Here is a 15,338-nt window from a genome sequence, read left to right as displayed (position 1 = left end):
AATCTCGTATGTATAATTTTTCTGTTACTGTTAAAAAACAAACACAAAATATGAACAAAACAATCCCATTAATACTGTTTAAATACTGAATCAATTTTGAAACGAATTCAGGCTACATTTTTATCGATTATATCAGATGTTCTTTCTTTCTTTTTTTGTTTTAATTTTTAAAGCAAACAGTTTTTTATTGTTGTATTATTTTTTCAAGAAATTCGGAATACTTTTTTCTTTTTGTTTAAATTTTAATTTTGTTTTAGTTGAATACAATTCTTATGTTCTATTGAAAGCGTTTTGTGAATAACGCGCTGCCTTTTTTGTTTTCTTTTCTAGTTACTTTTGTCTTAATCTTATGATTTATATCTTAAAATTTAAAATGGTTTAAAGATAATATTAATACGTACATAGTAAAAAAAATAATAATAAACTTAAAACAATAAAATAAAATCACGCAATATGCGTGCATACACTATACATACACTTTATACTTTATGCTACAAGTACCTTACATGTAAAAGAAACAAACAAATTAAAAAGAAACAAAATAATAAACAAGTAATAAGTCGATGGATACGATGAATGCTGGGAAGCTTACTTCTCACCACTGTGGAACTCATCGAGACAAAGCTTACAACTCCATGATCCTTCGGGAGGTGTTATCAGCGGTGGAGAGAGACAATACATGTGATATCCTCTGTCGCAGTCGTCACAGAAGAGCAGCTGATCGTCATTGTCGGAGGTGCCACATATCGAACAGTATTTACATTCTATGCACTGCCATCGGTAGCGCTTCACAGAAATAATCATGTTCGGGGTAAACTGAAGGCAGGTCGGGTGACCAGAACGACCGCAGTCAGAGCACGAGACAAGTTCTTCGGGCAGGTTTGTCTTTTTGTTTTCACGTGCGTCGCCTAAGCAAAAGTCGCAATATGGCGATGGATGTGCAGTCGTGTCGCGCTCAGTCCTCATTTTACTAACACCAACTGCAACACCACCTGCTGGAGTTCCCTTTTTCGGACTTGATTCGGCTTCTTCGGAGGGCATTTTATCAGCCGACGTTAGCATAGACAACGGTTGATCGTCCAGATTGCTAAGCGGTGAAGCGCATGAGTTTGTGTTAAAAGAGGATGCACTTGCAATGGCATTTGAACGTCTTTTTGGCTGCTCTCCGTCAGTATTGACCTTTCGTCGTCCTCCTTAAGAAATAATGAAAATAGATTTAATATGTTAATATTGCGATATTTATTTTGTATTTAATGTTTAACTAACCTTTACGTCCTCGTTTAGGGGTAGCATCAGGATTTGCTGGAGGTTTCTTTGTTGGCTTGGCACGCTTTCGTTTGCGATTGCTGTACGAATCATCAAAATCGGCATCTGAATCAAAGTCTTCTTCGAATTCATCGACATGGGAGAGTTCCAAGTCTTCGTAGAACCATTCTTTTTCCGGCATTGGGTGACCATCTTTGCTGTCGTTGTCAGCGGTTGCTCCAAGTGAGTTGCCATCAGGTTGTATTACAGACCCTTAAAAGAAAAATTAAAACGAGAAACAAATTAGCATTTCACATTAGTTTAACGGGTGCTGTAGAGCTAAGCGCTTTGCTATAGATAAAATGCCAAAGTTTTCAAAATTGGATGTTTGTAAATACGTATATTCTTAAATAGATGCCCTCTCAGCGACGAAGTTTGTAAAGGGGGTAGTCCAACATCTGTTATTGAAACCAGAGGAACTCAGAAGTGGAAACTATTAAAGCCAAGTTTTCAAATAACACAGTGGGAGATAGGTGCTACTTATTAAATTTGTAAGACTTATTTATCACTTATTTGTGAAAAGGATATGTTGACGTTTGAATCTATCTACTTTAACACCCGGTCAAAAAGGATTACTGTCCCTTAGTGTGTAAGGAAATAGTCAAAAAACAGCTGCACAAGCATTTAGTTTGAGGTTGTTGGTGAAATGAAAACGTTTAAGCTCAAACAAATGCATTTTTAAGACTCAAAAAAGCTCTAGGGACTTGATTTGACATGTTAGGTTATGTTAGATAAAAGTGGCTGTCCATGATTGAATCGGACAGTTTGATGGCCCATTGTGATACCGCATAAATCTTCAGGTTTCCTCCTAAGCCCAATAGACCAGTTTGAGTCCCTTACGAAACGTTAGAGGCTGATTATGCTAATATGTTTAGAAGGTGAGAAGTTGAAGAACTGGTTCCTCCTCTTCCTCGTCCATACAGCTTCTGTGAAAGTTATTTTTGAATACGCCTAGCCTCGTGGAGTGTTTTTTTTTTTTAAGGAACTGTTTAATAGACAGTATCCTATTATCGAGCTTATATGCGTAATACTGTTGGCCAGATGTTTTTTGTGACCTGATACGTTCCACCTGGTGTTTTCCTTCTTGATAGCGTCTTGCATTAGCAATCGTTTACAAATAGCGATGCCAGAATTTGCCAAACGTTGTACAATGGACTGCACTGTATCGTTCCTGGCGTGTTCATCTGCCTAACAGTTACATGGAATGTCTCTATGGCCCGGCACCCAGCAAAGGTGAATATTAAACTGTTGTGCCATCTCCATTAGAGATGGTCGACAGTTATGGACCAGAAAGATCTGGAAGGTATAGAAATCTGGAAATTTCTGTCGAATTGCAGTTGGGGGATGGTGTATTATGTGTGCTTTGGAATTGATTCTAAATACCAAAGAACTACGGAGTGGCCAATGTTGGTGTTAATCCACTGCGACAAAGCTTTGAGGCGAATAGCAGAGCTTGCAGCTATTGGTTTTCTAAATATATCAAGAGGTGTAAGGTAGAGTAAGGTGTTCAGTGCTGCAGATGGGGTCGTGCGAAGCGATCCGCTTATACATAGTTTAAACATGTTACGCCTTTTTCTTATTCCCTTGTCTTCCTTCCCTATTCGGCTCATCACTCATTGTCTCAGCCATTAATTCAAAGGTTTTCTTGGCTGTAGTATTGTTGTCCATTCGAGTCCGTGTATCGGTGGGTTTTTTCTTTTTGGACTACGAAAACTATCTGCTCCAGAACAATGTTGAAGTAATAGCATGGTAGCGCATCTCTTTGCCTGAACCCTGCACATGTCTTAATAGCTCAGATGTGTTGTTACTCATTTAAACGTTATTTTGTAACGTCATGCAGCATAGCTGTATCAGTTTTTTTCGGGTTCCCGATTTCAGACATCAGAAACAGAAGCGCTTGGTGCCTTATTCTATTACATGCGGCTTCGAAGTCAATGAAAACATGGTGGGTCTGAACTTGAAATTGATTGGTATTTTCCAGCATTTGCCTTAATGTGAATATTTTGTCTTTCGGTGATCTGCCTGAAATAAGAAGATCAAAATTTAAAGAGCCGTTCATACTCTCTTGTAGTAAATTCGAAGTTTCAGGTAGACGGACAATTCGAAAAGTAAGAAAGAGTGTCGAAGATTAAACTTGTGTGTTTTCAGACTATTTATCGAATACAGACCGTATTGGACGGTTAGAAAGGTAGTTTCTAATCCAACGAAGTACAGATCAATAACTGTAAGTATTTTTGATAAGAGAGCTTCATACTAAACTCTTTAAAATTACTTCAAATTGTCAAGTTGATAATCTTACTTTCTTTAAAAGGATGTAAAGAATTGTTTCACTGTTCGGTGAGATAAACCATGTGATGATCACCAGTGGTCCTATTGAAAACCATCTTGCCGGCCATTAAGAATATTTCGGTTTTCAAGATTTTTCTCAAGCTGAAAATTGATTAGCATTTCCGTGACCGTGGCAAGAATGCCTTGTGTGCAATTAGACGATAATTGGAGGGGGAGGAGTATTCGCCTTTTTAAGGGGTCAACTAGACAATGGCCGGCTGTTTTCCATCCACTCAGAAAAAGAACTGTAGAGTAGAACAGATTGAAAAGCATGTTGCATTCTACAAAGAAATAAGTTCATTATCTTATCTTCTGCGACGGAGGAGCAGTTAAAGTTCCTAGAGAAGTAGTCGAGTTGGGTTTCTCATATTGCCAATTGGTTCTCGTTCGAGTTTTTTCTTTAACTGTTTTTTTTTTGTAGATATGATAAAATTACAGACACAATGGGTCATATGCTAAAAGATGAGAAAGTTCTCAGAATCAGAGCTGACGAGCTTGAACTCGCACGTGAGATCGATTGAGCACTCGCACTCGGACTTAGTTTCATATGAAAAAAACGAGTTCACTTTCTACAGTTCTGACTCAGTGATATGAGAACGATCTCAAAGCACTCGCACTAGTTAAAACAGTAGTTTCTGTGCGCAGTCGAGTCAAGAAGGAAAAATGTCTTTTGAAAGCGAAAATGAAAGTGTAATTATAAACAAAATTGCTGACCATCTTAGTGAATTTCTAATAATTGAAACTAAATAAAGTTTTACTGGAGAATTCGCAGTTAACAGTTTTAAAAACAAGAAAAAGAGATGTTATGCTTAATTCATAGAAGCATTTGAAAACAAATTTGTCGGGGACATACAAACGTGAACAAAAGTGCCGCAAAAAGCAAAATAAGAGACAAGAAATTAATTCTTAATGACTGTTAAAAAGAATTGCTTATTTTGATGCCTGTACATTTTTCATTTACATTTACATTTTACATTTCATTTACATTTATCTTTTGCGGTTGACGTACTCCTCGTGGTGATAGAGTGGTTTCCTTATACGAACATGTTTACAATACACAGCACCAATGGCGTTAGGAAACTCATACTTACTGCTACATAACCGTTGCGCTTCTTCTATTTCTTCAGAAGTATGTTGGAGTATGATCAAATCAGTTGCACAGCTTGCAATTTTGACACCAATGCCTTTACCAACAGCGTTTTGAAATCCATGATCTACTACAGAACGTAGAAAAATCATCATTTTTTCTCGATGAGTCAAAGCACCACCGCGTGTTTCCAGGATTGGGCGCAAAAACTCATCCGCCAATAATTGCACACTTGTTTCACTAAATCTATACAGTTTTAAAAATCCTTCACTTATTGGACATCTTCTATGTTTATAAACACGATTTGTATCGAAATTATTCAAAAACTCGTCCATTTTGATAGTTGTTTATCAACTGAGTTAGGGAAAACCCCTCAACAATTTGAAAGATCGATCTCATGCAATCGAGCGTTTGCTCATCTTTTTGCATATCAAAACTAGAACTTTCTCACATAGGGCTTTCGTCGAGGGATAGATCTCAACATACCGCTCTAAGAAAATTCTCAGAAAAGTGAGTAAAGAGCTTGAACTTATTTCTTTGCATATGACCCAATGGTCTGATATTTCTAGGAGGCGATAGTAAACCGTTAGCTTGTTGGCGAATTGTCCAGCAATGTTAGGAATTAGAGTTGGCTCGTCACATAAGTAAGGTTGTTTAACTCTATAAAAATGTTGAAATATTTTCTCTTGGGTGCTGTCAGAATAGTGCAGACACAAAAAATTTGAAAAAATTAAAATCGCCCTTAACAACGATTTCATTGTGTGAAAAGTGGGATGCCATTCGTTTGAAATCGAATTTTTATCCAGATTGTTTTTAAATAAAATAAAAATAATTTGACCTAAATAACTACCTTGTGGGATCCCGGAATCAGCATTAAACTTGTGTGATAAGCAAACCGTTAAGATTGAATCCACTTAATGAAAAGTTCGCTTTATCCCTGTTTTCTTAATTTGAAAATAAAAATCGATGTGGGAGTTTGTCAAACGTTTTTCTAAAGTCAGTACAAAAATACAGTTCAATTTTGTTTTGATTTTAAATGAGTGAATACAGTGTTTTGGTTATTTTTTAACAAAACTTTCCCAGCTTTATTTCTTGTTAATTTAGAAATGCATGTATTCTTTTTTTTTAAAACATATCGATTACGCAATAAGAAACAACAGAATATATAGTAGATCTTGTTCACATATTTACAAGAAGTGAATATAAAACAGCGCTCAATTCAAAATATGATATTTTAAAATACTAGCTTGGACATTTGGTCATTTTTTTATAAACACAACTGTTGCAAACAAATTGTTATACTAAAAGAGACTACATATCTCTTGGCCAGCATACATTGACTTCACCTATTCCGTCCCTGAGGTGAATCATTTTCTTTTGTTTCCTACTCTTTTCCCTTGATTAATTTATGATTAAGAATTTTTGTATAAAAGACACAACAAAAAAAAAACAACCAAACAAACAAACAAGAAATGTATGCATGTAGATACGTAATTCAACATTTATAACAAAGACTGAAACAACATCGAAATATAATCAGTTCGAGTTGTTTTGATTGTAGAGATGGATGGATACACACGACCTTGATGTTGAGTAGACTGTCGACCGTGGATAACGATGACGACGACGTTGAAGACAACGACGAAGCACAGCAGCGGCATCGGAATAACCAGTTCACTCGATCTGGCAGTTTGCTTGTTGTTTGTAGTGATACATACTCTTGTACTCTGCTTCTTTGATTAAAGGGAAAAATGCGCCGAAAAGCAATTGTAACCGTTTAACTTTCAAAAATCTTCAACCGGATTTTCGATTTTTTAATTTATTCGTTCGTTGTTCGACGATACCATTATGGATGGCATTGGTTTAGTTTCCTTGCAAGTTTTATACCTTTTAAGTCGACGACATACAATTGAAAACAACAACAATAAGCCCACCAAGATCAATACAATCTGCACAACCCAGCAGCACAACTCTGGCGGCGCCTTTTTCTTTTCTGATTTCTTGTTTCGAATATGAGTAACAATAATGGCAAAGGGGCTTTAATTGAAGCTATTACTTTTTTTATTTAATTCAATACCCCTAGCTTAGTGTTACCAAAGTTCATAATTATATGCATGTAAAATTAATGTTTTCCCATCTCATTCATGCATATTTCTTTAAAGGCACACAAGAATTGCATTGTCATAATGAAATAAAAGCGTAAACATTTGGCAAAATATGATAGCAGTACAGAAACAGTTCGTAAAGAAAACCAAGAGTTTGTGAAAGAGAACAAAGACCTAAAAGATTTGTTTAAATTTTTTTTCTTGGGAGCTGCGTTCGGCCATTGTATGTAGAGTACTGTGCTAACTTCTTGCAACTATCACCTCCTATCAAAAAAACGAACATTCGTTGATATAAAAGTTGTTCCAATCAAATTATTTTTATTGTTTTAGACTTTTTTATGTTTGAACTTACTGCTCATTATCTTAAAGCAATGATCCACAGACAAATTCTACAAATGCACAGCTTTTACAAAAATAATAATGATTTCTTTTCGTCTCGTTTTGATAATGGTTGACGAATCAAAGTTTAATATGCAGGGATCGGGTGAAAAACAGCATGTCAGGAGGCCAAGAGGTGAGATGTTAAATCCAAAATACACTAAAGGGACGGTCAAACATGGAGGTGGTTCAATTTTGATCTTGGGCTGCTTCTCTGGCCAATTCGTCAAGTTGAGGGCATAATGAAGTCGTGAAGACTATGTAGACATGCTTTGTAACACCATGCTGGCTTATGCCCATTGGGAAATGGACGTTACAACACGCCAATGATCTTAAACACAAGTCAAAATTGGACACAAAGTGGTCTACAGAAAAAAATATTGCGGTTTTATCATGGCCAGCCCAATCCCTAGACCTAAACCCAATAGAGAACCTGTGGGAAATCGTGAAGAATAGATTTATGCACAAAAGTGACCTATTCGCTGTAATTTAGAGGCAATGGAATTACATTCCAAAACCGGGTATTAATAACCTTATAGCTTCGATGCTCAGAAGATATACAGCCCTTATAAAAAATAAAGAGTACCCAATTAAATATTAACATTTCCTTGCATTCAAGTAAGACAATAGTTTGAAATTTCGTTGTGAGATCTAAGTTGCAAATGTTTTGCACAGCAATTTTACCAACTATTAAAGTATTTAGTTATTCATTTTTTGTTAAAGTTAAGAGTGTTATTTTTTTTACAACAATTATAACGTAATATCAAAAAAGTTTACAAAACTAAAGGAAGAATTTTGCTGTTTGATTTTATATACATTTTTTTTTTAATGAAAAATGTTTAAAGTTCTAGTTGCAAATGTTTTGCACAGTACTGTATGTAGTATACCAATAAGCCGAGGTATCTGGAAGAGTTCAGTGCCAAAATTGAACGGACATTAAGCCGAAAGTAAAATTTTTTAAATATTCTTAATTGAAAAAACCCAATAGATGATAAAGATTTTTATTTTCAAAAATCGTCACACAATTAATAAATCCATTGTAGTCTCAAAAACATGGTGTTATTCTTGTTTTTGCACTTTTAAAGTTATAATTAAGACCAACAAAAGACATTGTTTGGTTTACAAATTATAATACTGAAAATTATCAAAACTTGTGGAGATTTATAGGAAAATCGTTAAATAAGATGTCAGCAATGACTGAACTTAAGTTTATAAGTTGTAGCTCGCAAACCTTAAAAGATCTTACCGATGCTTTCGATGTCAAAAAAGGTTTTAGACACGACGATGGATGCACTGTCATGCAACTTATTCCACATCGTTCTGGAAAGAATTGTTCAAAATTCAACCTCCAACACTAGGGGCACAATCTTCCAAAGGTCCATCCGGTTACTCGCATACGCCGATTATACTGACATAATTGGAAGATCAAAGTGTGATGTCAAAGAAACGGGGAAGATGGGTTTAGTGGTCAATGAGGGCAAGACCAAATATATTGTCACCAAAAAAGGGCATTGAACGAAGACGTCCTGGACGAAACCTCACCTTTTATTATATATATATAATAACTTTAAATTAGTTAAGGACTTTGTCTAGGCACCGATAAATTCATACAATGACAACGATACCAGTGCTTAAATCAAACAAAGAATACCTCTTGCCGATCGCCGCTTCTTCAGCCTTAGAAGATACAAAGACACTTGAGTAGTATAGTCCTCTCTGTAGCATCTAAATTCACCATCTATAAGACACTTATCATTCCGATTCTCTCTCAAAGAAATATGAGAGCATCTTAGGATGCTTCGAGAGAAAAATTCTTCGGGGATTTTTGGTCCCGTCTGCATTGATGGAGAGTGGGGAAGAAGAGATACAGGACACTAACCTGGTTAAAAAGAATACAACTCAAACAAGTGGAAAATGACCTTAACCATCTTGGCATGTGAAACTGGAGACAGCTAGTTACGGAACTAGCTGGCATATTGGTTGAAGCCCAGGTACCCTAAGTAAGTAAGTATTTAAACCCAACTTATAGGATTATAGGAAAATCATTAAGAGTAAAAATTATATTAGTTATTGGGTCAAGTTTTTTAAAATCGATCAAAGGTTATTTCGATAATAAAAGCTGTTGTAGGCGAGAGTGTGAGACACAATTCACGAACACCAACTCGCTAGCAATCTCAACAGCTCAAAATGTTGCGAATTATCCTAAGGAAAATTCTGCACAAGGATCTTGTTACATTCGCTTACAATATCCAATTTTAGGCAGGCGACCATCTGCTTCGTCATGATTAAGCAATTTAGGCCTCAGAGCAGCTTGAGTTGGATAGAGAAAAAACATCAGCGACATGTTAACAAACAAAACTGCCGCATCGAGGATCAACAAACACATTATAGTCTGCAAGCCAATGCCTCCAAAAAGTGTGACTATTTGATATGTATTAGAAAGTTGTGGCATCTTTGGATAACGTGAAGGTCAGCGATGGTCTGCGATTTGACCTTATAGGTTTGTTTGTAAACTTAAATATGGTAAGAACATAAGACTTAATTACAAACTATAAAAATATCCTTTCGATTAAAATCATTGAGGAAGCCATATCCAACAACATCCGCTGTCGATCATCTTTAACCTGATATTGAAGTTTTCGGGTGTAGCAACTATTCATGCCAAGAATAATGCCGGGAGTTAAGTTTATCGAGCTGCTAAAATTCAACCTATTGAAAACTGGGCTGTGCACATAAACGAAGTGGCTGATATACAAGCAGCTACTTAGACCAACCATCAACCACATTTTTCCGGTATAGTTACCCATATCGAAGACTGCTATGAACAAATTAAAACTATTCGAGATCAAGATACTCAGGATATTTACTGGACTACAATGCAATTAGATCTTAACAAAACAGGAGAATCTACGAAGAAGCGAACATGAAGCCAATGGATCAGTTCTTTGCACAAACTGCAAGGATAATTATTATACAAAAATCACAAGCTACCCTAAACCACTGATGGACTATTAAGGAACGACATCCCGAACTAAGATATCTCTGTATAATGCATATCCTGGAAAACTTGCCAATTTACAACAATGAACAACGATCCCATCACTCAACACTAACCCACCATCTCGACAACAGGGATTAACCAATCCGAGATTAACCTTCCAAACGACATTAATTTCTAAGCCATTTATATTATAACGGGTTATCCATTTTGAAGTTTCAGAAATATAGGCCTGCAATTCGACATCTATCAAACTAAGTTGTTAAACCAATTTTCTTGTTTCAGTTGAAAGTCTGACTTTTACGAAAATGGATCGCAACGCACACAAATTGTTAAAACCTACTACAAAAATGGTGATACTGACGCAGCCACATTCACAACGTCGAATACGTTGAATGGGTGCTTGAACAACTTTTCAGTGAACGGCGATTTTTAAAACAAAATTTTCTTCAGCTACGAAGCACATTTCTCACTCGGTGGTTATGTTAATAAAAAAGGTGTCGTATTTGGGGTTCTGAGAATCCTCAAGTGATTGAAGAGAGGACCTTACATCCACAAAAAGTCACTATTTGGTGCGCTCTTTGGTCCGGATGTCCGATTGAACCTTACTTCTTCGAAAGCGACAATTAAGCGACTCCAACACAACGACTTGGAGAATATGTGGTTTCAACAAGTCGGAGCCACTCGAGCGAAAATTACCTCAAAAGACTCAATGCTTGCTACGATTCGCGTGGTGGTCATTTAAATGATGTAGTGTTTCAAACATAATGTCAGCGTTCAAACTTTATAATAAAAAAGAAATATCACGAACAAAAATATTTCATACCTCTTTGCTTTATTTACGTTTAATTTTGAAACTGCAAAATTGATAACCCTGTATAATCATAATTGCATATAATTTATCAATGCACATAGTAAGGCCCACAAAATGTAACAAATGTGCACTTGGATCCTAAAGTAGTATAAACAATTAAAGTACCATGCTTATAGCGCTTCGACGTCTGCTAAAAAGCATTTTTAACATTTCTTATTTGGTTAAAACGGTAGAAACGGATCCGGTCTTTAAAACACCATTCAGAAATGACTTTTCCCTCAATAACTGGTTTCTCTATCAAAACCACAACGTGGTTCATGTGACCTTCGAATTTAGCACAGTCGATTGTTAATTGCAAAATATAATGGAAAACTTCCTAATTTTGCTTCAATTTTGAGACCAATTTTCATAACATAAAATATCCTGGAAGTCAACAACACAAATTTGCCTCACTTTTTTAAATAGGTACCCGAATTCGGAAAGAAGATTTGTAAATAGGCGCTCACACTGCTGTGTACTGCCCTGACCCCATCAATGCAATATAAAATATAAAACAAAAGAAACTAAAATTGAATGGAAACAGGTAGACGAGATGGTTAACAGAAACCATTTCATTTGTGTTTTGTTTCCTTAATAAAACAAAAAATATCAAATCAGCAAAATTAATTGAAAGAAAAAAAAACAACAAAACAAAACTAGGTAGGTTTGAGAGGTATGTATGTTTGATGCTTAATCTTTACTTTAGATTGAAAATCAAACCCTAAAAACTCACTGAATTTGTGTTGTAGATATAAAACATAAAGAATAAATCATATAAAGATGAGACAAGGTGAACGATACGGGGACGGAAGGAGGAAGACGAAAGAAGCAGAAGAAGAAAGACGAAGGACGAACACGGAGGAAGAAGGATGACCCCTTATATTGATTTTTTTACTTCTTTCAGTTTCAGTCATTTCAGTTGAGTTTCTTTTGATTGTGTATTTTTATACTTTCATCATCTCTACTGCTGCTGCTGCTGCTATTGCTACTGCTACTCTACTGTACTGTACACAAACAACACGACCACAAGTCGACAATCGAAATGGAATTGATTTCGTGCCCTTGTGTAAATTTTAACAACAAAAGCAAACCTGAGACAACTCTTGCAGAATACAAAGTAGGCATAGGCAATAAAAGAGTGGGTGGGGTGAGGTCGGGTGGGGGTGCCCCTGAAGCAAACTCAAGCAAACTGCTGAACCACCCCCTGCACACACAAGAAGTGTCTCCCTTGAAATAAATAAATGTGTGAACCCGGCTGAGGGTTCTACTGCTACAGCTACAGCTCGTGCCGTGCCGTTGCGATTGCGATGGTTGTGCACCTGCCGTTTCCATTACCCTGAGCCTGAAACTGACACTGAGACTGAGCCAGACGAATGGTTTTCTTGGGAATTGCTCTGTGGCTTTTGTGTATCCGATCCCTGAGTGACGAGCAAGTTGCAATGGACTCTCACTCTAGAAGGAATGTCTTCTTCTTTTTCTTTTATTTGTTAGTTTTCAAAGAAAACAATGTGAAAAACTATCTTAACTCTAATGAGCTTACCTGTACTGTCGGATGATGCTTGAAGTTGCTGTTGTGATTGCTGTTGCTGCTGAGACGAGGGCTGCTGCGATTGCTGCACTGTTGGATGATAATGATGATGGTTATGCGTTTGGCTCTCCCTAAACTGGTACGCCTTGTAGCTCTGGTGATGGAGCAAATATTGACGTTTTGGTTTACGCCATCGCGCTGACGGATACGTATAAATTTGGCCATCACGGAATCCGGGCATTCGTTGTTTTTGTTTCATAAACAAAGCACAATGGGTTTGTGCAACGCCCGTTTGGGGATCGAGAAATGGCATCCGGAGGCGCCGCTCAATGCAGAGGCGTGTATTAAAGTTTTCGCTGTTCTCTAGAATTTCTTTGTACGCCGAGTCGTTGAGGAAGTTTTGAATCTTCTCAAAATTAGAGATATTAACAATTTCAATGTCGGATGCCATGCTTTTTCTTTTAGTTTGGCTTTTTGCTAGTGTTTTATTATTAATTAAAACTTTTTTTTCTTTTCTTTTATTGCGGATAAACGATGCAAACACGATTGAAAACACACACGGTGCACGAACTCGGCGACGGCGGACGGCGACGGCGAATTTGACGACTGAAATTACAGAAAATTTTTATTTGCATACATCCAAAGGCGTATATATACATAACCAGGGTGGGCCAGAGTGTTGCTTTTGTTTAGTTTGGTTGCATTGAACTGAAAACGTTCACAGGATTTTAGTGCTATGTCAGTGATGCCAATTTAAAAGTTTAAAAATAATGCTTAAAGGTAAGGCTGCATTTAGCATGAAAACTATTATTCTACGCCTTTAAATCAAATAAAAAAATTTACTTAGGCCGCAAATTCACGACACAAAATAGTTGTGTTGTGAATGGGGTTGTTTGAGTGGTTTGTGCAGTTAACTGTGTAAAAATTAAAACAATTTTGATATTTTTGCTCAAGTCTTAAATTTGTGCAGTTATTTGTGTCGTGAATGTCAAAAACTGTGCAACTGCTCAGTATAAAAGTTTTATTTACGCCACTATACATTGTTTTTATTTTTATAAAGGCTGATGAACAAAAGTTCTGGAGCGAGTTCCTCGAACTTTATAAAGAACATCCGGCTCTATGGAAAATAAAAAGCCCGGAATATAGCAACAGGATAATGAAAAGTAATAAGCTTATGAGCTCTTTTTGCACTGAGTCCTCATTTTTTTTATTGCAATAGCAATCAATATAAAAAGAGCTAATTTTGAACTCATGTTCAACGAACGAAAATATTTTTAAACTGAGAACTGTGCAGTTCACTTGTATCGTATTTTGCACAAACCGACTTGAGTAAAATTTCAGTTTGCGCAGTTATTTTGTGTCGTGAATTGGTGGCCTTAGCAAACATTTAACTCACTCTACATTACAAGAAGACTTCGGAAACGAATAATGAAAAGCCTATGTACCACATTACTTGTCAAATTAAAAATATCAGGTTAGAAAAGTAGTTAAATGTCTGTCGATAAATTATCTAGCATCGCCTTTTTATAAATAGTACTTATAAATTTAAAAGAAAGCTTTAAGAAAACATAATTTAGTTTATTCAATTTTGAATGCTATTTCAACGAATTTCAAATAACATTGAATTAATTTAAATTTGAAAAAAGAATCTTTTACATTTATTATATAATTTTGAAAAAGATTGAAAGTGACAAGAAACTCTTGGATTTTCAGTTTAAAAGTAAGTCATGTGAGTCTTTAAAAACTAGTTTACATCTATCAAAAAAAAAACAAAATTACAACAATTCAATGTTCAAAAAATCTCAAGCGCAATCGAAAGAAAGAGAAAGCTTGAATATTTGTCACTATCAATTAAGACCAACAATTTTAGTTTAAATTAAGAACAACTGACATATGAAAACAAAAGGCTATGCAACTGAAGAGCACTAAAAAAATAAGGAGACTACAGACCGGAGGAAAAGTACGAACCCAATAAGGTTCTCCACATTGGCCAATTTGTTTAAATGTTTATTCTTTTAGCAGAATATTTCATGGATTTAAAAATACGAATACAAATTTAAGAATAAGAATAACTACAAAAATAAAGAGTTATCAACAATTAAAGTTGAGTTGACGTATTTGGATTAGCATAAACAAGAATTCAAGAATTTATAAACAATGTAACTGAATTAAACATAATTATATCAATATACAAACTGCTGTCCCAATTTCCAACTACGAAACATATGTATAACCTTTAATATTATTAATTGTTTATGTTACTGTCAAATCTTTTACATTTTGTCAATTATTTATTAAACTATCCTTCTTTAAATTAAAAAAATGGTTATTAAAATTTGAGACACGCATTCCCGATCAATTAGTACCAAAAACGATAGCTTTTGCTACTATGTGCTACTAACTATACGCTAAACCTTTCATTGTAAATAACTTTTATCTATAAGCTTAACATACACGAAAGAGCCAAAAAACAAAATGGGTTCGATTCCATGAAAAATTGATCGTATGTGGGGAAACTGAGGTGACTCGATTTGGCTCCATCGATCTATTCGGATTTTCAGAACGTTAAAAAATCAACAACCTCTAGCCAATGAGATCATGATTCTACAAATGTGTCCAAATTATTCAATAAAATAATATGTTTATGCTTAACTGTGTCGATATGATTTTTGGATATGAATCCGAAGAAAGAAGAAAAAACTGATGTGTAAACTGAGAAAAAGTTTAAGAAACACTTCCAAACCACTCAGTAAGTC

General features: G+C 35.6%; 1 protein-coding gene across 1 annotated transcript; it reads right to left on the bottom strand.

Annotated features, from left to right (window-relative positions):
* Positions 1–222: 222 nt before the first annotated feature.
* On the bottom strand, positions 223–13,208 carry LOC129951700 (zinc finger protein ubi-d4 B). The gene is made up of 3 exons (XM_056063993.1): positions 12,595–13,208; positions 1,267–1,518; positions 223–1,193 (listed from the first exon to the last, which is right to left on the bottom strand). Exons 1-3 carry the CDS (start codon positions 13,031–13,033, stop codon positions 589–591), a joined length of 1,296 nt encoding a protein of 431 aa, XP_055919968.1. The 5' UTR covers positions 13,034–13,208; the 3' UTR covers positions 223–588.
* Between the last annotated feature and the right edge of the window lie 2,130 nt (positions 13,209–15,338).

Source organism: Eupeodes corollae, chromosome 3 (genome assembly GCF_945859685.1).
Source record: "Eupeodes corollae chromosome 3, idEupCoro1.1, whole genome shotgun sequence".
Lineage (NCBI taxonomy): Eukaryota > Metazoa > Arthropoda > Insecta > Diptera > Syrphidae > Eupeodes > Eupeodes corollae.
The sequence above is the reverse complement of the archived record's forward strand: the minus strand, read 5'-3'. Positions and strand labels throughout refer to the sequence as shown.

Excerpts from the sequence above, each read along its gene's own strand:
- LOC129951700 (XM_056063993.1), bottom strand. The coding sequence starts at position 13,033 with ATGGCATCCGACATTGAAATTGTTAATATCTCTAATTTTGAGAAGATT. Across the intron at positions 1,519-12,594 it reads AGCATCATCCGACAGTACAG|GGTCTGTAATACAACCTGAT; the intron begins GTAAGCTCATTA and ends TTTTCTTTTAAG. Across the intron at positions 1,194-1,266 it reads CCCTAAACGAGGACGTAAAG|GAGGACGACGAAAGGTCAAT; the intron begins GTTAGTTAAACA and ends TTATTTCTTAAG.